The sequence below is a fragment of the Hirundo rustica genome, chromosome 17, assembly GCF_015227805.2.
Source record: "Hirundo rustica isolate bHirRus1 chromosome 17, bHirRus1.pri.v3, whole genome shotgun sequence".
In the NCBI taxonomy this organism is placed as follows: domain Eukaryota; kingdom Metazoa; phylum Chordata; class Aves; order Passeriformes; family Hirundinidae; genus Hirundo; species Hirundo rustica.
Window position 1 is genome coordinate 5651180 of NC_053466.1, and position 22774 is coordinate 5673953.

The 22774-nt window shown below is 46.1% G+C and overlaps 2 protein-coding genes across 16 annotated transcripts in view; both read left to right on the forward strand.

The window, feature by feature from the left end:
• EP400 (E1A binding protein p400) overlaps positions 1-8068 on the forward strand; it is a 46835-nt gene extending 38767 nt beyond the window's left edge. For 10 of the 15 annotated variants that reach the window (XM_058422788.1, XM_058422793.1, XM_040080637.2 and 7 more), the window contains 8 exons: positions 22-226; positions 712-875; positions 1241-1447; positions 1745-1940; positions 2255-2385; positions 2809-2976; positions 3697-3774; positions 5558-8068. In XM_058422788.1, coding sequence (XP_058278771.1) covers positions 22-226; positions 712-875; positions 1241-1447; positions 1745-1940; positions 2255-2385; positions 2809-2976; positions 3697-3774; positions 5558-5830 — 1422 coding nt within the window. In that variant the 3' untranslated portion in view covers positions 5831-8068. The remainder of the gene's footprint in view (positions 1-21; positions 227-711; positions 876-1240; positions 1448-1744; positions 1941-2254; positions 2386-2808; positions 2977-3696; positions 3775-5557) is intronic. The other 5 variants (XM_058422790.1, XM_058422798.1, XM_058422799.1 and 2 more) reach the window with 3 other exon arrangements.
• Positions 8069-8223: 155 nt separating this feature from the next.
• On the forward strand, positions 8224-16097 carry NOC4L (nucleolar complex associated 4 homolog). The gene is made up of 15 exons (XM_040081307.2): positions 8224-8348; positions 8435-8558; positions 8649-8755; positions 9030-9137; positions 9277-9426; positions 9992-10091; positions 10394-10428; positions 10523-10573; positions 11101-11212; positions 11835-11895; positions 12435-12545; positions 13745-13908; positions 14286-14368; positions 15115-15228; positions 15545-16097. Exons 1-15 carry the CDS (start codon positions 8253-8255, stop codon positions 15659-15661), a joined length of 1533 nt encoding a protein of 510 aa, XP_039937241.1. The 5' UTR covers positions 8224-8252; the 3' UTR covers positions 15662-16097.
• Positions 16098-22774: the final 6677 nt, after the last annotated feature.

Genomic DNA, 22774 nt, shown 5'->3' on the forward strand with positions numbered 1-22774 from the left:
AACGGCTGTGTTCCCTTGCAGACCTCGGGCGGCACGGCCACTGCGCAGGTGGTTCACAGCCAGCCCCGCGCGGCCGCGGCGCCCGCGGCGTCCAGCGAGCTGGTGACCATCGCCTCCACCCAGGGCGTGCGCGCCGTGACGTCCGTGACGGCTTCCGCCGTGGTCACCACCAACCTCACGCCTGTGCAGACCCAGACGAGGTCTCTGGTGACCCAGGTTACGCCAGGTAATGATCCTGTGTTCAGGGACTTTGCCCAGTAGTGCGTGAAGGGCCCCAGAATTCCTGCAGATCCACAGCCTCAGCTCTGCGGTATTGGAAATCTGGGACACAATTAAACAGGGCTGTGATTTTTAACTTGCTTTATTGTTGGTGCTCAGATTGCATTTTTCTCCAGTATTTCTGGGTAAAGTATGGCAATAGAAAGCTTGGCCCCTAGGCATTGCAATTTAAAAATATTATTAACAATCTAGCAGTAAAATATTAGAATTGACTGCCTTAACTAAAAACCATTGTGAAGAAATGGATTTTATGATCTACTCTGCTTTTACATCACGCTCATGATAATGCGTTCTTACGTGTAGTAAATCCACAAAGTGTTCTGGAGCAGAAAAATAATCATTTAGCAACTCGACTTCTCAGGTGAAATTAATGGGTTAAACTGAATGTTGAAAAGTATTCGTCATAACATTTTGATTTTTCTTTATTCACAGCTACACCAACAGTCCAGCTGTCAGGCAAAACCATCACCCCTGCTCACTTCCAGCTTCTGAGGCAACAGCAGCAGCAGGCTGCTCAGGTGCAGGTCCCACAGATCCAGGCTCAGGCACAAGCCCAGTCTCCTGCTCAAATAAAAACTGTGGGGAAATTGTCTCAGGTGAGGAAATGCTCATGAAGTAACATAGCACATTGCTCTCATTACTGTAAGCTTCCTTTGCTGTGTGAGGGCTGTGTCCTCTTTTCTTGGGCTAGAGTGAGATGTATTTCTCTCTTAAATTTCATCCTACTAAAATTTCATGCAGTCAGTGATTCTGACAGCACTTTCAATAGTAGAGTAGGGCAGGATGGAAAGCACTTACTGCTACTCACTGGAAGCCATTGTGTAAAACAGCTACGTTTCAGATACTTGATCTTAGTTCTAGTCTGGTACAGAATGTTTCTTCTCTTAAGCTTTGGATTCGTCTCCATTTTTCTCCTGTAATGTAAACCATTGGAAATGATGGAAGTGTTTGATTTTTGCAGGAGCAGCTGATCAAGTTGCAGAAGCAGAAGCTGCAGCTCCCCCAGCAGCAGGCAGCACAGCAGACACAGCAAGGGGCACAGCAGCAAACAGCACAAGTGCAAGTGCAGCAGCAGCAGCAAACTCAGCAGCTCACTGCTGTGACAGCCCCTCGTCCTGGCGCAGTCCTCACGGGCACTACGGTCACCAACCTGCAAGTGGCACGCCTGGTGAGTTGGTTTTGACTTGGCAAAAACAGTCTCAAATATCTCATTCTTGGCTGGTTTGAATGAACTGGGCACTGACCATTCACACTCACAAGTGCTCTTTACATTGCTCTTCAGAAGGAGCAGCTGTAACACAAATAGCTTTACGTTGTATTTACCCATTGATACCATCTCTGAATTGTGTCACTGTACAGGAGCCATTACATTTAGAAACATATACAGCTATCACTTTATAATCACCTGTTATATGCAGCAAATCTTTCTGTGCTGGTACAATAATCTTCATTCCTTACTGCTTAGACTCGTGTTCCTGCTTCCCAGCTCCAAGCACAAGGACAGATCCAGGCCCAGACTCCACAAGCAGCACAGGTTGCTCTGGCCAAGCCTCCAGTGGTGTCTGTTCCAGCTGCTGTTGTGTCATCTGCAGGAGTCACCACGCTCCCTGTGACTGTTGCAGGCATTAGTGTTGCCATTGGGCAGCCACAGAAAGCAGCAGGTATGTGAATGCAGCTTGGAAATAGGAAGAATTGTATTTCATAGCAGTCTCCTGTAGTACAGACAGTTTTTTTTCTTGTAGGAAGATTGTTGTTGGAACAAAAAGTTAGCTTACTCATGCCCTTAGATAAGAAATTTCCTCCACTGTCAAAATCATGTCTTATTCCCATTAAAATCAGTGGGTTGTTAGTGCTCAAAGCTGTGCAGATGTGTAAGTCTGTAAAAATAGAATCTGTGTTTGCACAAGCTGTGATTCCTGGGACAAAGCAATAAACTGAAGACTCTTACAGTTCTAATTATTTCTGTAATTTTCAGGAGGCCAGACAGTAGTTGCACAGCCACTGCATGTCCAGCAGCTGCTAAAACTCAAGCACCACCAAGCAGCCCAGCAGCAGAAAGCCATCCAGCCCCAGGTTGCACAGGGGCAAGCTACTGTGCAGCAAAAGGTACTGTTGTCTGCTCTCCCTTTAACTTGTGCAGTGGTTCTGTGGTTGTAAAGCTTTGGTTCTGGATGATCAGGACCCTCCTAGAGAGTCAGTCAGGATTTCTGGGGGTGAATCTTAGATATATCTAGAGAGAGCAGGTGCTTCACTTTTCCTGTAAAGTGGTTGGTTGGTTCGTAGTTTTCAGTAAGTGTATTGTTGTGTGGGTGTTGTGTGTAAGAGAGAAACTTTTCATTAAATACTTTAATTCTGAATACTTGTGTAAATGCATGAAGGCTTTCATCTAGTTCTCACTTTTTTATTGCTAATCCTGGGAATTTTTTTTTTTTCAATAATTAAATGTAATTAATCTTTTTTCCCACACACCTGTTCTTTAAAAGACACTTATCTTTTGTAGTCATAGATGCCTTTTTTTCTCTTGTGCAGATAAATGCTCAACAGGTTACAGTCCAGACCCAACAGCAGACTTCACAGCAGCAAAAAGTAACTTATGCTACACAGCCTGCCATTAAAACACAGTTCTTAACAACTCCAATTTCCCAAACCCAGAAACCAGGTGGAACCCAGCAAGTGCAGGCCCAGATTCAGGTACAGGTAACACAGGTTTACACCTTTAAACTGTACTGGGACTGGAGAATTTTAAAGACAACAGGTGAGGTAGAATTCAGCAGCCACTCAATTCTAGTCACACATTCATTTAAATTGACTTTTTAATATAATTCACTGGTGCTAAGTATGTAGCCTTATAGCAGGTCAGAGCAACTATGAGCTGCAAGTTCACTTTACCTCTTTGAAATAAAATAGTTGAGTCACTCCTTTTTATTAGGCAAGGGATTGTATACTGTGTTTACTAAGGAAGATTCAGCCAGAGTTTTTCCTGTTTCTGGTGCTGCCTCACAGCCTAATCTCTGGTGAGGTGACAACTCACGTATTTTCTTTTCTGCACAACTGGATCAGTCTAACCAAGGAAAAAGAAGGGAGTTAGGAATTGGAAGTCTTACTCTTTCAAAAGTATATCCCAAATAATGTAACCTGTTAAAACTCCCATGCTTCCTTCAATTTTATATGAGGAAATGACTAAATTGTAGTTAAAATTGAAAATATTTCTCTTCCTCCCCTAGCTAAGCTTTTCAGTTCATGGGTCTAAAATGTTTCACCAACATTCAGCTTCACTGAAAATGCCAAACTGCAACTTAGCATGAACAGGCCTTTGGAAAGGTTTTGCCTTGGTGAAGTATTGCTGGATGTGGTGTTTTGCTGCTGTCAGCAGCTTTTTATTTTGATCCAATCTTTCTTTATTTCATATTACTACAGGTTGCAAAACTCCCACAAGTGGTCCAGCAACAGGCTGCTGTTGCCAACATTCAGCAGATGGTTTCAGTTTCCCAACAGGTAGGTTTTGCTCTTGTCAAATATAGCACTAGAAACATGACCTCTAGAAAAGTTAATTTTTTTTTGAATGTGTGTATGTGTGGCATAGGTAGTGTTTTTGAAGGATATAGCAAGTGCCTTTCTATAAAGATAAGTCTTGAATACTGAATCAGCTGTGGTATATTCTCTGGTCTAAAACTTTCATAGATGTAGCAATGTTTGTTCATCACTGTAGATAAGCTGAGAAACAGATTTTAAAAAATATTTTCTAGAGCTGAAAGGATTTTAAAAGTTTGGTTTCTGGTAATGTATAGTCAATATAGCAAATAATTGAACTAATGAGCACCATATGAGCTTTTTCCACAAAAATTAGGACAAATTGAAGGTTACAAGTTGTTTTGTTCCAGTTCATAGAGCTGTGCCAGGTGCTCTGTAAAAGGCAGGAAGGTGTAGTAGCTGTTCCAAATGTGTGCTGGTAACAGACGGGGCTCGGGCAGGAGAAGGTCAGGTGGCTTGGCTCCCCTCCCCTAACGACCCGGCAGTTTAATTAGCACTGTTTAGAACAATGTCATCCAGATCATTAGCAACAGGCATAACTTAGGCTGTTGATTGGCAGGAATGATTTAACCTTGGAGGGTGGATGAAGTTCCTGCCTTTGGCGCACAAAAATCCGGGTTGGTCGGCTCTTAATCTGTCACAGTTTACAGTGCAGTGTTTTAGTGCAGAATAAAATCTGTGACTGTTTATCTCAAAATGGTGATAAAGTGGTGTAAACTGTCTGATAACCACCTCAGATGTGGATGCTCCAAGGGCAAAGTTGACAGCAGGAGGTAGAAACCTCATCAGTCAACACAAGTTGAGTTGCCCTCTGTAGTCAGGAAGAGCTCCTAGATAATTTTCAAAAGTCATCAATGGTGGCATAACTCTGGGACTGTTGGAATCTGTAGCAAAAAGACAAATAGTTTCCCTCCCATGAACACCAGTGACTTCACTGGCAGTAGGTTTAGGCCATGATAAGTATTTTTTAAAATATGGTCTTCATCTGTATGTGGCATTCTTTTTATCTCTGTTTTTAGTGCTTCCCACTGCAATCTTTTTGGATCATTCAATAGTTAATTTTGCCCCTGGGGAAGCCCTTGTAGCTTTGTTTGGCTTCTGCACCTGACAAAGGCAGCTGAAGCTGCTCAGTTTTCATTACCTTGTCCTCTGAACAAGGAGATGTTGATTTTTTTTTTCATCTTTGCTCTGGGCAGAGCTATGAAAATTAGATGTCTGGATAGAGTTCAAACTGTTCTGCTGGCTATAGAGACTGGCAGCTGTAGTCTGAAAGGGTAATGGCAGAGACTGGTGGGAAGCCTCAGGGCTGTATTTATTGTCACAATATGGGTGCAGAGTCAGCATTTTAGCCTCTTTGGTCCTCTGGCTGTCCCTCTATTCTTTTCCCTGCTCCTTCACTTCAGCAGCACAGGAATTTTCCTGTATATCTGGTAGGGTTTCTATACCTTTTTATACATCCTGCCTTCTGAATGTGTCTGAGGGCATTTCCTTGCATCTGCATGGCAGAGACACGAGCTATAGGCATCTTGGCTCTTAGTTCTGATTTTTAAGGCTCTAGAAAATGAGACAGAATGGTGTTTCTCTGTGAAACCACAGAGCCTGTGTTCCCCAAAATCATTGTCTGAGGTGTTTGTCAGTTAAGAGAGCAAATACCTGCGTAAGTAGGATTCCTGTAGAGCAGAAATGTAATGACCTCTCAGTTTAATGCCAAACTCTTTTGTAATTGTCTTTTCATCCTGATTTGTAGGTACAAGCTCAGCCCCAAACTGTGACCCTTTCTCAGACGACAGCAGGTCAACAGCAGGTTCAGGTGATCCCTGCAACCACAGCTACTGCTCAGGTTGTGCAGCAGAAACTGATCCAGCAGCAGGTGGTGACCACAGCATCTCCCCAGGTTCAGGCTCCAGGTGTACAGAACCCAGCCCAGACACCAGCAACACCTGAAGCCCAGAGCCAGCAAGCAAAAGTACAAATGAGGACACCGACTGTCAGATTAAAGGCACCTACTAAACCAAGTTGAATTATTGCAATAACTGGGAAAACACAGTAATTTGTGTTTGCTGAGACAAGTGAGAAGCTACTCCAAACATCCAAATGAAGACAAAACACCTCTATTTTTTTTTCTTTTTTGTAGCAGAGGGTTTCTTGCTGGTGAACATTTAAACATGGAAACTCACATGTAACTTCAGTGTATTAGCAACTGTTTAGCACTCAAACTCTGTACAAGATGCCTTCTGCCTGTGTTCTCTGTGCTCATTCAAACCAGATAAAGCAAGCATTACTTAGGTTGCAATTCTGCCCAGCTTCTCAAAAGTGAAATGGTGATCTGCCATAAATGTCAGTAAAATCCATCTGTGTTGGAATACCACACCTGCCTGTGGGGGTGTGCAGCTCCTTGCTGTAGTTCAGTGTGTGCTCAGTACCCACAGTGAAGCCACACAAAGAACCAGGTGTGGTTGATACACAGCACAGTATTTTCCATCTGTACAAAAGCTCTGTGTTGTTCTTCCCCTGGTAAACGCCCCTGGAAGATCTAACACAGACTTAAAGTGCTCCCTGCAAAGTTTATCCAATAAATGTGAAAACCTGTAAGTATATGTAATTAAAAAGGAAAAAAAAGGTTTCATTCTCCATTTTTGTAAGTCTTTTAAAATGTTTGTTAGTAGTTTTTGTGTACAGTTTACTGAATCACCCAACCTGTGTGCTCATTCTCATATTTCACTTTAAAGTAATGAATATTTTAGGCATGAGCTGATTAAATACTGTGTTGATAGTAGATGTGTATTAAAGTGTAGCCCATTTTTTTCTTTTTTTGTAAAAGAATTGTTCAGTAGATACAGCTAAACATATGATCCATAAGTGTTTCTCATGGGACTTCTGTCACGAAAAATCTCCAGCTGATAAAATCTTATCTCTCCGTTTCATTCTGCTCTTGCAACATGTTTAAATGTTCAGTACTTTTTACACGGCTTTCAGCTTGGGGGGTGGGGGGCTGGGGGAAGGGGAAAATAGTGAAATTAAGACTTAATTCTTCAACTGTGTAAAGAGTAAGATCTAACTTTTGTACTATTCTTTTACTAAAGCTAACGATGAATGTATCTTCAGGTGGGTATTTTGGATGTGAATAGAGCGTGGCCTCTTCCTCCAAATCAGTTTGCCTTATTGTTATGGAGAAAAAAGAAAAAAAACAAAAAGCTGCATAGAACTGTGGGGGTTTCTTTACTCTTCTTGCATACAATGAAAAACAGACTTTGCAAACAGCACTGAGTGAGGAATCAAAAAGCCCAAGGTGGCTTGAAGGGATTTATTTTACTTTGGCCGTAAAACTGCACAATGTAAACCCAGACAAAATTATAACATTCCTTTTCTGACATGGTTTTAAAATTATTTTTCCATTCTGTGATCTTTTTACTCTTTTAGGAAAGGAGCCTATTTAAAGGCAAGGAAAGCAGCATATATTTTGTTTTGTATGTCCACACTTGTTGGTACCTGGCAATCCACATGGCTTAAACAAGAAAGAATTCTCAGCCAGCTCTTCTGTGTTAGTTGGGATGGTTACAGCCTGTTCTCTTCAGATCACAAATGTAAACATTGGCTCAGGCAGCGTTCCTGATTTCTTTATTTTATACCTCTTTTGTCCTGCATGCTTTTTTTCTTGGACCCTCAGGTCTACAAATACCAAGGGCATTTTTTTTTTTTTAAGCTGTTTTTGCTTGCAGTAGCATTCCCCTGACCCTGCTAACCCACTGGCGTGTGCCATCCCCTAAACTTCACTGCCAGCCAGGGAGCTGGCATCGCTGACAGCAGAGTAGGATAAAATGCAAAGCAGATGCAGTGGTAATGGATAGTGACACTGTGTACAGTATAGCCTTGCTCATCCAAAAATATTGCTTAGTTAGCCCCAGTTTTACTTTTAAGTGTTTAGCTTTTATGATGTGCATGAAAGTCGGGGTGGGGGCGGGGGGGAACAGTGCCAGCAGTGGGAGAGCTGTTGGCTGCGTCGTTGTGCTGGTCTGATTTGGTGTCTAAGGAGGCAATTGTTTCTTGTTTAGGTCAGTTGATAAAAAGTCACCATGTTTTTTGGTTTGTTTTTTTTCCCTTCTAATTATTTTTCTTCCTTTCGATGTGTCTTTTCTCCCAGGAGTGTGTTAGGAAGTCAACCCTGTACATAAGTGATGAACATTTGTACTCGACCCAGTAGGATGATAAGGAATAGTGCTGTATCCTACCTGAAGGTGTAATAAAGTGTACATTTTTATACCGCCGCCTCGCCCTGCCTTCTGTACGGGGGGAGGAGGGCGGGCTGGGGCGGGTTACCCGGGCGGTGGTGGGTGGCAGGACGGACCGATCGCGACGCCGGCCCCGACAGCGATCCCCGCCCCGCTGCCGGCCCCGCCTGCGGGCGGAGCGGCCGCGGCTCCTCCTCTGTGCTCGCTGCGAGCATGGCGCGGGAGGCCGCGCTCGCCGCCTGCCTGGAGGCCGTGCTGGGCAGCCGCTCCAGCGCCAACCGCGTCTTCGAGCTGCTGGAGCCGCTGGCGGTGCGGGCCGGGCCGGGCCGGGCCGGGGGAGCGGGCTGAGGGAGGGCAGCGCGGCCGGGCCGCCGCTCTGACACGCTGTTCCCCAGGGCCAGGAGGAGCCGGAGGACATCGTGAGCGCCGCCAGGAGCTGCAGCCGGCTGTTCGGGGCGCTGCTGGAGCGGCGGGAACTGTTCGTGGGGCCGCTGCCCGACCAGGACGCTTCTCTGGCCGGTGAGCGCGGAGCGGGGCCCCGCGGCGCTGCCCGGGACGGGCGCGGCCCTGCCCGAGCCCGGCCTGTGTGTGTGTGTGTGTCCCTCACAGAGAGCTACAGCGCCGAGGACAAGTACAGGATATGGATGAGGCACCGCTACAGGGACTGCGTGCGCTGCCTGGGGGAGCTCATGGGGCACGAAGCCTTCCAGGTCAAGGTGGGTCCTGAGCCCGCTGCTGACCCACGGGTTCACGGGGGTCCCTTGGGCTTGTCGCCCAATATTTCAGTGTGGGGGGGCAGGCGGTGCTGTGAGACAGCGCTGATGCTCTGACTCACCTCTGCTCACCAGCAGCGAGCATGCAGCTTTCTCCGGAAATAATATCTCATTTCATTCTTCCTCCTCTTGAAAGCTACCTCCTTTGGGTTTGACCCCTGGTGTTCTTGTTCAGGTGGGTTTTTTTTTTGTGATGCTGCTTTCTTTTTCTTTAAAGGAGTTGGCACTCTGCACGCTCATGAAGTTTGTCGAATTGGAGGCACAATATCCATTGATCAAAATAGAGTGGAAGGGAACTTTAACTTTTCCGTGTGACCTTCTTAAGGTAAGTGGCAGAAGTGAAAAGTCCCTCCTGTCAGTGACCTGATGGTGCACAAACTCATATGCCCTCAGCCATCTCCCTCTCTCTGCTCCAGTGCTGTAAGAGACTGACTTGTTGCTTTCCTTTCCAAACCCTTTGTTAGGTAGTTGTTGATGGTTTGCTTCCCACCGACGAGGATGCCTCACTCCTGATCTCCCGCTTTCAGGAGTACATGGAGTACGACGACGTGCGGTACTTTGTCATGAAGGCTGTCACTGCCAGCGTCGCGCAGGTCATGCAGAAGACAAAGGAGGTAACAAATTGTTACTGCTCAGGTGGCTCTGGATGAGCTGCTCTGGGTTGTGTATCTTGTGCATGAAGCAGGGAAGAATTAGTGGTATATGGAAATATTTGGAAGCCAGAGAAATAAGTATGCCCACTGAAGGCATTGATTTTTTTTTTCTTATGTATCAGTATGCCAAGACTGGCTTTACTCTGAAATTGAAAGCATTTCAAGACACACTATTCTTTCTGGTCTAAGCTCTAGCTTCTGTTTTACCCAAATCTCCACAGCTTGGAGACACACAGAGAACTTTAATTCTGTTTACTCTGGGGCAGAGGAAGAATCTGTTTCCTTCATTGGATCCACCAGTTTTGTTAAATCAGAATAAGCACAAAGATAGGTTTCATGTTGGATAAACAAGCAGCACTCCAGGTTGAGGCTGCAACACAGAATATACCAGTGTGTATTTTAGTCATCAACATTTTCTCTTTCCTAAATATATTCGGGACTTGGAAACAGGGCAATATTGAAGCCCAGCATCTTGTTGTCTGTTGTGGAACTTGCTTCATGTTTGTTTATATGCTTTTTCCCTCAGAGGCCGCTGCCTTTTTACCAGCAGAATGTATTTTCCCTCATCTCACCCATTAACATGCCAAACAAAGAATCTGAGATGGTCAAATTTATGGTCAAGCAAGGTTAGTGAACTCTGCATAATGAACTGTGTGCAAAAAGGAGAATCAGGTTTAAGATTTTTAGCATGTAAAGGTTTTATTATTGTTTGATGATGAAGAATGTCTGCTTTTTTGATCACTGTGATTCTAAACAGTCTTAAAAATCCACATCCCTCAGTCTACACGGGGGGTCTGTTATGGCCTTGTATCAGATTAAGTACTTCAGCCCAAGTTTTTAGAGCATCAAAGGGCTAAGTTAAAAAGGGTGATCTTAATTTTTTGAATACCCATGTCAACTTCAACATCTGGTTTCTCTTTCTTCTTAGATAACCGTGAGGAGTTGAAACTTTCAAGGCTGCAGGTAACTGTTTATTAGAATTGAAATTTTATCTGCTTAAAATAGAGCATTATCTGTACGAGTGTGCTTAACTCACTGTTTGCAATTCTGTTTTAAGGCACACAAGCAGGTGTTTGAAAAAATGTGGCTGACTTTCTTGAAGCACAAGGTGAGTGTTACTTCTGCCACTGATCTGCAGAAATTAAATCTTTAATTTAAGGATTGCTGATCCTTAGCAAGTGTGTCCATCCTTGCACAAAGCTGCTGGTAGGACCCCAGTAGGGTTTGAGTGGTGGGTGGGAACAGCCCAGTGACCATTTCTCTTGGAACCCTCTTCCAAAAAACATGACCTCATATATGGCCTGCTTTTCCCTCTTACTCTCAGCCTTTTTTGCCTTAAACATCTCTGCCTGTAAGGGATAACATATCCCTCACAAGCTGAAGTTTCCCCAGCCTTTTTCCTGGTGATTTTCCCCATCTGAGTGATGACACTGTTAGTTGTGAGCGCCTGCTTCTTGAATGAACTTCATTGGTGTCACTTGTAAACTCTCCCATTTGGGAGCTGCTGCTGCAAGCTGTTCTATATTTTCCTGGCACATTCCCCCCTGCTTGTACATCGCCTTTTTGAGCCACAGTTTGCTGCTGCTGTCCGAGTTCTCCCTGCAGTGCTTCTTTGTAATGTTTTGTCCTTCACAGCTGCCCACTGGCCTTTACAAAAAGGTTCTTGTCATTCTGCACGACTCTGTCCTGCCTTACATGAACGAGCCCACTCTCATGATGGACTTCCTGACAGTGGCCTATGGCATAGGTGAGTGACAACAGCCTTTGATCCTTTGTGGCACCTCCAGCGTGGGACAGAGGACTTGCAAGCTCTGCTGGATGCAGCACCATGACCTGGGTGATGGAGCTGGTGTACTTTCGGCTGGGATGCAGCTAAGGAACTAGGGGCAACTCCATCGTCCCTGAAAGTCAGATTATTTTACCTGTATTTGTCATTGTCATTGTTCCTTGTATGTAAGGAAAGTCACATTTAAGTCTTTGGGGAAGAGTAGAATACTGGAGTGATTTATTTTAAGTATAGAGTTCAGCCAGTGCCGCTGATCCAAACACAGGATGCACATATTCCTGCAGAAATGTCCTTTCTGAGCAGGCTTTTGCCTCCGCAGTGTGACTTTGTTGAGGAATTAGAGCAGCACATTTTTGTGTCTCAGTTGTTGAACATTTGTTCTACTGCACTACAGCTTAATCTTTGTAAGAAACTTAGGAGCCTCTGGAAGGATGTAGATGAAATCTTTCAGCTATCACACTGGCTCTGATTTCAAGTATTAAGTTTTGTGTTCCTTCTGGGAAAATTTTATTGTAGAAAATCTTGAAGATTATTTTTTTTCTAGTTATTTCTATTGTGTTGATATCTGCCTGCTTTCTTACAGGTGGAGCAATCAGTCTTCTAGCCCTAAATGGATTGTTTATTCTGATTCATCAGCATAATTTGTAAGTAAAAAGAGTATCTTGTTTCAAGGAACATGGGTTTTTGCAATTATGTCTTTATGTAAGAGGAACTGGAATGGATGCACCAAATCTTCAGGATTTGAAATTTCCCCATGAGAAACCCGAACTGCACAAGAGGCTCAGGCTGTTTGGATGCTGAGCTTTTTTGGCTGCCTGATCTCTCTTACAGCTGAGCCTAAATGTTCTCTTCTCTAGACTGTGGTTGCTCAGCACTTAAAAATCCATTTCCATTGATCTGATTACAGAGTGAAGCCATAGTCCTTGGTGTCCCTTTCACTGCATCCTGTACCACTTGCAGTCACTGGATGTGGCTTCACATCCTGAAGATGGCTGGGCACTGCAAGAGCCATAAATTCACCTTGCAGCTTGTTTTCAAATGGTGACTGTAGAGGGAAGCCTAGGAGAGCTAAACAGAGCACAGCAGTGGGCTGGGGTGCTCTTAATGAAAGCACAAAAACATTTAGACACAGTCCCTCTGTACACCACTAATGGATATTGTATTTTTCCTTTTTTTTCAACAGGGAGTATCCTGACTTTTACAAAAAGCTGTACAGCCTCTTAGACCCTTCCATCTATCACGTGAAGTACCGAGCTCGCTTTTTCCACCTGACTGATCTGTTTTTGTCTTCATCGTAAGTAGCATCTTTATTATGTGCTCTCACATATTTTCCTGCTGCTTTTCTGTTCTTCAGCAGTCTCCCACATGTCTGGATTTAATATATTCAGTGTGCCTGCTGGATTAGATACATTTTTATGGAAAAAACTGAATCTAAGACTATTATTGTAGTCTTGTGTAATTTTTCATATGCTATTTTTGAAGATTTGCCTCACAGCTGTAGATTTTCAGAAAGGAAGAATTGCAGTTCGCTATCAGAGTTTGAGCTGCAAGTGCTTATGGATGTGTTTTTGATCTCTGTTCCACTTTGGGTGAAAGTGATGAATTTTCTGTCTTGTCTTCGTAAAAATGGAAGAGTAAAATTTGCAGGCTTTTTATAGATTACAAAGCTGTTGATAAATGGGTGGCTTTTTGCAGACATAAAGCACTGAAATGTGAAGTGTTTGACAGCCTGTCTTGATGTTGTCAGTTCATTGTACACAGGGAAGGAACCGGATAGGCAGCTGGTCATGTAGCTGCTGTCATATGTTATAAAAGAAACCAACAGTAACAGAGCACCAGGCACTTCATATCCAACCCCTTGTATTCCTGGTGTACTTTGGAGAGAGTGACAAGACCTGTGGGTAAATGAAAATTGTCATTTTCATTCCAGCTCTTCAGAGGTGAAGAAGGGGCCTAAATGAGCTGGTTGCTGTTAGAAATTTGCATTTTTACCATTAAAAAAAAGAATTACCCTGCACATTTGCACTACATGGGAGCTTTATGTTTCCATTAACAGCTGCAGTGCTTGGAAGCGTTATGTAAATTGAACACCATGGCCTGTGTATTAATTAAACCCACAAAATGACAGAAGAAGAATATAATTAAGGTTGCCTGGCCAAGCACTCAGAAGTTTATAAAAGGACTGAATAAAGTTTGCCACGAGAATGGCCGTGTACAGGGGCTGTGCTTGGCAAGGGTGCCACATGTCAGGATGGAATCTCACAGTGATCCGAGATTATTCATGCACTGAATGTAAATTCCCCCAAAATTTTGTTCCAGCGAGCGCACAATATATTGCTGCTTAAAAGCAAAGATTCCTAAAGCTTCTCTTTAAAAAAAAGAGGGAAAAAGCCTGAGGTTCCCGCAGATCTCTAATCTGACGTGCTGTTGGGGTGGCTGGGGCTGCTGGCTCTCCTGCCAGGACTGTAACAGGCTGCTCCCTCCTGTCCCCAGGCACTTGCCAGCGTACCTGGTGGCAGCGTTCATCAAGCGGCTGGCCCGGCTGGCGCTCACGGCCCCTCCCGACGCTCTGCTCATGATCATCCCCTTCATCTGCAACCTCTTCCGGAGGCACCCCGCCTGCAAGGTGCTGGTGCACAGGCCAGGAGGGCCAGCAGGTAAGAGGGGACTTGTGTTACGCCTTTAAGACAGCGTCAAGAGGAGCATTCCTGTGGAGGAAAAGGGAAGATTGCAGTTCTGAGGTTTGGAAGGATCACTTTGTCCTGTCCCTTGAGTTTGTGAAAGGTCAGCAGGCTCCTGCTGAGAAGTTCAAAGCTATTCCAAATGCTTCCTTATGCTCTTTAAAAGTAACATGGTTCTGTAGTGCTGCTAGCAGTGATTCTTGGGTCATGGTGGGATGTGTCAGTTTGTCCCTGGACCATAAATGACTTGGGAAGGAGCAACTCTGGCTGCAGCACTGCTCTAGGCCTGTGTTCCCTTTGGGTTTGTGTGCATCACACAGCGGGTATTAGCTTTGTGTCTCCTGTGTCCTTAGATATGTCAGAAGATCCGTATGTTATGGAGGAGGTGGAGCCATCTAAAAGCAGGGCTTTGGAGAGCTCTCTCTGGGAGATTCAGGTATGTCATCCCAAAATGACATCTGGGTCTGGTATGGCTCTCTTCCACCCTTGCTCCTTCCTTGACATGTGTTGGCAGTGGACAGCCCCTCTCACAAGAACCTACTTGACATGTATCTTGCAAATGAGATGAGTTCTTTTGCTCTGCATCATTCTCTACCCTAGCAAAGGATTCCATACACTGGAGAAATGTACATGCTGATTGATGGGTGGCTTGTGAGCACACTCTTGAGCTTGCAGTTCACACTGAAACAGACTAAATAGCTGCAAATGTACCAGGCTTCTCACTTGTTCTGGAGGGGAGAGAGGAGCTTGGTGAGCACTGATGGAAGTGAATTGAGCAGAGGCAGGTTATCCTCTAGAAATGGATGAGGGGTTTGTGCAGGGGGCTGAAGCAGCAACAGGAATGATGTGCAGGAGCTGGAATGCTGGAGAGCTGGAGCTTGGGTGTGGCGTGAGGGCACTGTGGGGTATCAGAATTGTGTTATGCAATGTACGCATGGCCTGTGGATGAGTTTGTCTTGAGCTGGATGTGAGAGGAGCCTTTGACATGTTTGAAAGATGGCTGAAATGAGGATTTCTTGAAGCTCTGTAGTAGCATGGTGCAGTGAACTTGGATCTGATGGAATTTGGTGGTCACTGAAGATCTGACCAACAAATGGGCAGATTCCTGTGTGGGAATGCAGATGGATGTGTGTTACCCTGTACTTATTATTAGATTATCTCCACTTTTTCTTTCTTTTTCAGTCTCTCCAGAACCATTATCACCCAGATGTGGCCAAGGCAGCTGCTGTCCTGAACCAGTCCTTGTCTGAAATGGAGGATGACATATCAGGGCTCCTGGAACTCTCAGCTTATGAGGTAGTGCTGCTGTGCCTTTGTGAATGACTGGAACCAGAGGAGAGGAGATTCTGGATGCAGCAGCTGTGTCCTGTTCATCTGCCTTGCTGCAGGGGAGGGAGCTACACTGACTTGGTTACCCAGAACCAGGACAAATCAGGAAAAGGGTCTGTTAAATAGCAGCATGAGCAGCAGTGGTGACAGGGCTTTTTTTTTTTTTTTTTTTTTTTTTAAGTGTTTATTTGCTGGATGTTTTCAGACTTTAGAGTGAGCAATGTTATTGGGGTAAAGAGCTTGTACTGAGTTTTGACAATATTTTCTGGTTTTTATTTTGTAGCTTTTTGATAAAGAAGTAAAGAAAAAGGCTGTTGATGTGCCCCTGGAGTTTGAGCAAGTACGAGGTTTGTTTGGGAAGAAAAATGATATTTTTGCAGAGCACTTCAGTTTAGACTGATGCCATCTCTTACCAAAACACATCTGTCAGTGGCTGGACCTTAGGGACACGCAGAAAGCTCCCATGTGTTCAGCAGCCCTTCCCTGTGAGGAGAGCTGGACTGCTTGAGCTGCAGCCTTCTTCAGTGCCCCTTGCCACTGCCCCTGGATGGACTTTGCTGTGTTTGTCACACTTGCATACTGCCACCTGGTATTTGGGAGGGATTTTTCCTTGGAGCAAGGATTTCTGGACTTGTTCATGGTTTGGATCCCAGTCCTTCCTGCAGAGCTGCTGGTGCTGGCTGTGACCAGGGGCTGCATCAACACACATCTCACTGCTGTTCCGTGGGACTGAGGGGAATTGCATTCTCTGACTCCTCTTATTTTTCAGGTGTTTTACTTTTGTATGAGGGCTGACAGCCTGTTTGTAATAAATATCTTCAACACATAAATGCAAACTCCCGATGTATTATATTTTTATATGCGTTTTAAAACTCATCTTCAGAGGGATGTTTGTTTGCCTTGTACTCAGCACTCCCACGTTTAAGGCGTTGAAACTGGTTTGTCTAACAACTCAGAAGATGCTGATTAAATTCATCTGTGAAATGTTGCTGGTGTTCCTTCCTGTACATCCATCTCATGCACTGAGGTTGCTGGATTCCAAATGCTCATGAGCTTTGGAAGTGAACATAATCCTGATACCTGCTGTAGCCAGGGAGGCCAGCTGATGTGCAGTGGGAGGCTAATCCTTGAGTTTTGCTTCAGAATGATAAGCAGCTTCGTGTGGTTTTGCTTGCAGCCTGCATGTGTTTTAAGAGCTCTGGCCAGAGTGTATCCAGAGGCTGATAACTTTTTAACTCCACTGCTACTTGATGCTTTTGGTAATTTCTCTTATACGTCCAGAAGTCATGCAGAAAGTCCATTTGATAGGATTCCACCCAAGGTTTTGAGATAAAATCATTATTAATAGCACAGATGAACTCAGGATTTTTTTAAACTAATCTTCGGAAACTTAATGTTACCTCGTAAGATTTAAACTCTGCTTGCATAATTTGAGATCGTATTTTGTGGAAGAGTAAATTACAATCAAGAAAGCGGAGGCCAAGAAATCCAATTTCTGGCAGCCAAGTCTGGTTAAGTCAAGGAAAACTGCAGCTGTCTTGGAGACACTGAAGTGTTAAATTTTCTTCATCCAGTTTTTTTCATGCTTTCCAAGCAGTGGACGTGTCCTCACACTGTAGAGTTCTACATCTTTTTTTTTGGTGTTTTTTTTTTTTTTTCCCTTCTGGTGCTTTTGAATTCAGGTGGGGTGTTTCTGAGGATTGATATTTTTCCTCTTTTTCTTTGGATATCTCTTTCTTTGTTCTCTGCTGAAAAGGCAATGCTGCTTCCCCCATGGCCAGCCTGCTTTTCTTCTTTCTTTGACTTCTGGTATCTGTGGTAGGAAAGCAGAATGGTTGAGATGTAACTTTCAGCTTGAGAGGCCTCAGCTCAGGTTCACCCAAGCCTTGTATTTCATCTCTAAGATGTAGCTCCCTTTGTCACGGGTTTTGTCCGTATGTGTTTGGTAAACACCTTCAAGTGCTCTGCTGTAGCAATGAGAACCCCATGGCTCACTTTGAAAGAAGTCAGTGTATCATTTCAGATGAAGTGGATGACTGTATTTGAAAGAATGAATGTCTATGTTGAATGGCTTTCTCGGCATATTTTTGTTTTATTCAGGTTGGCCCCAGTTCTGTGTGTGATTGCTGGTGAGCGCTGTCATTCACTTCTGTCATTATGTTGACACTCAGGGGTGTTGGGTTCTTTTTGAAAGCACAAATATTAAACCACTTGGGCATGGGGCAAATCCAGGTCTCAAAGTGCTGAAAATGAGGGATTTTGGTTGGGTTCTTCTCTGTGGACAGAGGGTAAACAGTGTCCTCAGGACTGTGTGACCTGTGTGCCTCTCTCTCCCTCTGGGGTCTCCTGGCACCCAACAGGGACACCCTGCTCGTGCTGCAGATCTGGTGGGGAGAACTGGAAATCAGCAGCTCCTGCCTTGTGCTGTGGCCCTGTGCTGCCTGTGGGGAAAGCCTGGTGTCTGACCACAGCCTAAAACATGATCCAAGCCCCAGGAAAAGGGATGCCATGGGAAGGGGTGTTTCTCAGGAGGAGGACAAAGACACCAGCATCTCCAGTGTTCCACCAGCCGTGGATCCCGAGTTCCACACTGCAATGAGCTGTGACTGGATGGGAGCAGGATGCAGTTCATGTTTTCCAGAGCATTCCCAGTGCCCTCTGTGCTGCTCGTGGGAGCTCCTGCTGACACCGAGGCAGAGGCTCAGGCTGACACCGAGGCAGAGGCTCAGGCTGACACAGGGCGTTTCCAGACTCCTCAGCACATTTCAGTGCCCAGCTGGAAATGCTGTTAGCGCTTTACTTGGAGTATGTGCAGCTGACCTGGAGTGACTTAATTATTTTGTGATGATGCCTGGCAGCCCCAGCACAGTCCCACTGTGCTTGGTGCAGACAATCAAGCCACAGACAGCTCAGAGCAGCTTACAGCTGAAAGCCTGGGTGCACTTCAGACAAGCCTTGAAGGTCTTCCAGAGATTCCATCCCCCAGCTCTGATGCTGCACTTACCTGAGCAGCATTTTTAAACCAGCTCTTAGGTGGAGATAGCATTAAGCCCCCTGCCTGCCCTTGGAAAAACATTTCATCTGGTCTTTCGTCAAGCTTTTATCTTTCAACTTTCACCCCTTTCCCCTCAATAGGAGGCATCAAGAAAAAAAATCAGCAGTTATAAATATTAAAAGTTTCATCTGCACCAAGTGAGCAACCCTTATCAGGCTGCACACCTGCTGCTGCTCCTGCTCTACAGGTCTCCACAGACTGTAGATTATAGATGCTTTAATCATGGGGTGTATTAACTGGAAGGCCAGATTGAAGTACCAGGCAGAGAGTGCATAAGTCACTCCTGTTATTATTTGATTTTTATCAGATTTGGGGAGGGGGGAGTTCTGTTCTGGGGTTTTTTTTTGTTGGGCTATTTCGGTGAACATAAAAGATAGTTTTATTAAAACACTGACATAACCCCACAGCCTCCCCACCCATCACTGCCTTGGTCCCCCACCAGAGGGTAATAATAAGGTCTCTGATTCAATGGACTGCCCTTGGTTTATTTTCCTGAGCTTCCATTTAAAGTCATCCCACCCTGGCTGCAAAGTAGAGCTGCTCATCAAGATCATGATGTGATTTATCTGAGGAGTCAAAGGCAGAGGTGACCACAGTGTTTGTGTTAATCAGCTTAGATCCTTACTTTTAAGATATTCATTGGGAGATAGAGGGAAGTGCAAATTTACATCTGCATATGAGTGCTGCTGTTAGCATTAAGGTGGTTTCATATCCACGAGACAGTGAGAGCTGCAGTGCAGCCATAACCCCTGTGTTTTCCTCTACCTAATTTTGAAAAACAAGCTCTCAGTTAATTTACAGCCCTGCTCAGGCAAAAAGAGCTACAGGATCTCAGTTCAACTGACACTAGCCCTTTTCAGCACTATCATAATCAATATTCATTAACTGAAGCCTATTGGACTTGGAGATTTACTGCTATTAATAAGCCAAGAGTCTATCTTTGTGTAGTTTATGAAGAAAGTTTGAGACCTGCTACTAAAAAGAATTGCTTTTCTGCAGTTTCTTTGCTTTTTCCCTGGGCTGTACTTGCTCCTCTAAAAAGAGAGTTCTGGAGCATGTGAATAGAGCCAAAAGAGATAAAACCAGAATGAAACTGCCTTTCTCTTCCAGAGAAATAAACCCCAGCAGACAGGATGCTCTTGTTGATGGCGCATGCAGAGATGTGAACGTCATCTCTGTCCTAGCAGAGTCAAAAGCTGCAGCCTCTGTGTCCTGCTGGTTATCCCCATTTTGTTGATAAATGCACAGGGTGAACCTTATCAAAACGAGCAGGCTGCAGGCCTGCTAATGGAGCCGCGCTTGTGCTGAAGATAATTGATGCCTCAATAATGCCAATAGAGCGGCTGGAGCGGTGTGTGAGGAGAAGCATCAATCACAGGTGCTCGTGTTAACTTTTATCAAGCATTTAGGCGGGTGGCAGGGCGCATTCTTGGGCTGCTCCTCGGGAAGGAGTGTTGGGCTCCGAGACACGGAGCGAATGAATCATCGCATCCCTTTTCCTCCATCACTTTCCTGCACACCGGGAGTGTCAGGATTTACACTTGAGCCATCTCGGCTGGAGGTGGGGGATGCCACGAGCTGCGGTGCTGGAAGCGGGGCTCTGATGGCCAAGAGCTGCGGCTGCCAAGCGGAGACGAGACAGCCCTGCCGGTGACCGGGGCGACAGCTGCGGTGTCCCTGCGGGGATGACAGCCCGTCAGACCCGGGTGGGAGGGGAGGGCACCGCGCTGCAGGGCGGGCACGGCGCCCTGGGGAACGGGGCTGCCCGGCCCTGCCCGGCCCTGCCCGGCCCTGCCCGGCTCTGCCCGGCCCTGCCCGGCCCTGCCCGCTCGCCCTGCCCCGTGGCTAGTGAAGCGGGGCCGGTGGCCACTAGAGGACGGTGCAGACCGGGCGGCGGTGCCCGCGGTGCCGCGCGGGTTCCCTGCCGGTGCCGGAGTCTGCTCCCGCATTCCTCGCCTCCATCCTCCTCCCCCTGCAGCCCCCTGGCGACGCGGGTGCCCCCCGGGCTGGGCATCGCCCTCGGGGATGTGTGAGCGCACAGGGGAGCGAATCCCGCAGCGAGCCGAGGCGCCGTGAGGGTTTAGGGGCTCCCGTGGTGGCCCTGCCCAGGGAGGAGATCCCGCAGTGCCATGGGGATGGTGGCTGTGCAGGATGATGGAAGGAGGGAAGAACGGAGATCCAAGAGCAGCCGGGGGTGGTGGGGACTGGGGTGACTGGGGCAGTGTCCTCTGTCCCCTCGCTGGGGCTGGCTCAGGGTGTCCCAGCGGTGCTGTGGAGGGGGGCAGGAGGTGACCACAGCCTTGCTGAGTGGACAGTGCCGATCTCTGCTGGCAGTGTGACAGTGTGACAGTGTGACACTGTGACCAGCCCTCCAGCCCTCCCCGTGTGCCCCCTGCAATGTCTGAGCCCCGGCAGAGAGCACTGGGCTGGCTGACTGCTCTGCTGGGGGAACAGCCTTCCTTCCCCTGCCCTTCCCAGCCAGCCTCCTATGGCCTTCCACCCCTATGGTCTTGACCATGTCCTAAAAACCTTCAGTCCCAGCTTAGAAAAATACTCTGATTCAGGGTAGCATTTAGATATTGCTATGCTTTAAATATCCTGGCAGTTGAAATGTAAATTGGCGCTTTAGAGCACTTGAGTGTCTTTAACACTGCCCTGAATCCCCTACTGAGGACCTGGGCTGCAAAGTGCCCACCAGAGAATGTCTGAGCAGCCCCTAACAGGGCAAAGGCGGCAGCCCCAAGCACCAGGCTTGTTCCCAGAGCTGCCTTCAACTACACAGCAATTCCACCTCCAAAAACCTTATGGCAAGACAAAGGACTCTGTGCAATCATGCAGGAAACCTGCTGGAGAGGCTCTGTCCCCAGAGCTGCTGGATGTACAGGAACCCCTTTATCCCTCTATAATGCATCATAAAGGCTCTCTTGATATTTTTTTTTTAACTGCATACAGCAAAACAGATTTGGATTCTGCTTCTGTTTTAGCTGGTTCTAACACCATTCATCACTGCTGTATCTTAACAGGATCTTACTTTGATAATAGGACTCCAAGCAGTGATGAAATAAAGTGAGATTAAAATAACTACATAATAAAGTTCCAGATTAATCTGAAACTATGGTAAATCTGTCAGGGCTGTAGAAAGGCAATAGCTAAGCTGCATGGACTGTGAATGACTGTGATAAAATATGCTGATCCACATTATAGCTTTATGTCTGTTTAGGTACAATAACCATAACTACAGTTCAGCTGCAGTTTGGCACCTAAAAAAAATCTCCTTTAAATTTATAACTTGTTGCATGTCTTCTGTTTGGCTTTTAAAATCTCCAAATATTTTGGGGAAAAAAAAAAAGTGATAGGTGATGGGTATTGACTCTGCACAGGGGCTGCTAAGCAAATGGGAAGAACAAAATCCTCTCCCCTGCTAGGAGCTCTTTGGTTGTCTTGATTCAGTGTGGAACCCCTGAAATGCTGATTTCAGAGTGTAGCTGTAAAGCAGAGGGAGCTGGGGGGTCACAGGGCTCTGCTGGTGCTGAATCTGAGGCTGCTGAGTCCCTTTGCCCCATCTCCCACACACAGCGCTGCGTGTCCCAGGTTTTTCAGCCCTGCAGCTGGGCACTTGTCCCTTCATTGCAGTCTAATGGCCCAAGCAGCTCCTGGCCACTGATCCCATCAGGTGACCTTGGCTTTTGGTTGAGGGCTTTTCATGGCTCCATCCAGAGTGGATTCAGGCCAGGGAAGGTGAACACAGCGTTGGGAACCAGGGGCTGCCTGGGCTCTGGGCTCAGCTCAGGCTGCCTCTGCTCAGCCTTACCCAGGAGCTGCAGTTCTGATTCCCTGCAGCAACCCGGGCTGCAGCTCCTCCTCAGGCACAGCATCTGGTGCAGGAGGAGAGATTCCTCCTGCTCTCATCCTGCTGAGCTCACAGCACAGCCTTGCGAACCTGGGAGCTGAATTGCTCACTGAAAAAATTGCAGATCAAGTTGCTTTACAGAACCAATGGTATTTTGGTATTCTTCGGATTTACTGTTCACTCTTCTGGTTCAGATCAGTGATCCGGCACCTGGCTCTGTTAGTGTATTGATTAGTCCAGAATCCCATCTGCCACTTCACTGTGAGATATTGTAAAGCCATCATGAGCCCTGAAGCATTTCCAAAGGAATATCAGAGCCTTGTGCTCTCTGTGCCAGTGAGCATCTCATGGACCAGCTCCGATGGTAGAAGAGGAATGGGGTTACTGGAGCAGGCTTTTAAAAGGAAGAGTAGAAATTATTTAGCAAGCTGATCCAGCCAGGAATCTCCCTCCACCTGGGTCACATCAGCTCTCTTGTTGCTGGAGTTCTGCTCAATGAGATGGAGCCCCTGCAATGGCAGAGTGGCACAGCCCATGGTGAACTCTCCCTTTGCAGCTTGTCTATTGTGCTAAGCCCATCCCTTTCCCATTCCATGGCTCTGGCTCTT

Excerpts from the sequence above, each read along its gene's own strand:
- NOC4L (XM_040081307.2), top strand. The coding sequence starts at position 8,253 with ATGGCGCGGGAGGCCGCGCTCGCCGCCTGCCTGGAGGCCGTGCTGGGC. Across the intron at positions 8,349-8,434 it reads AGCTGCTGGAGCCGCTGGCG|GGCCAGGAGGAGCCGGAGGA; the intron begins GTGCGGGCCGGG and ends GCTGTTCCCCAG. Across the intron at positions 13,909-14,285 it reads CAGGCCAGGAGGGCCAGCAG|ATATGTCAGAAGATCCGTAT; the intron begins GTAAGAGGGGAC and ends CTGTGTCCTTAG.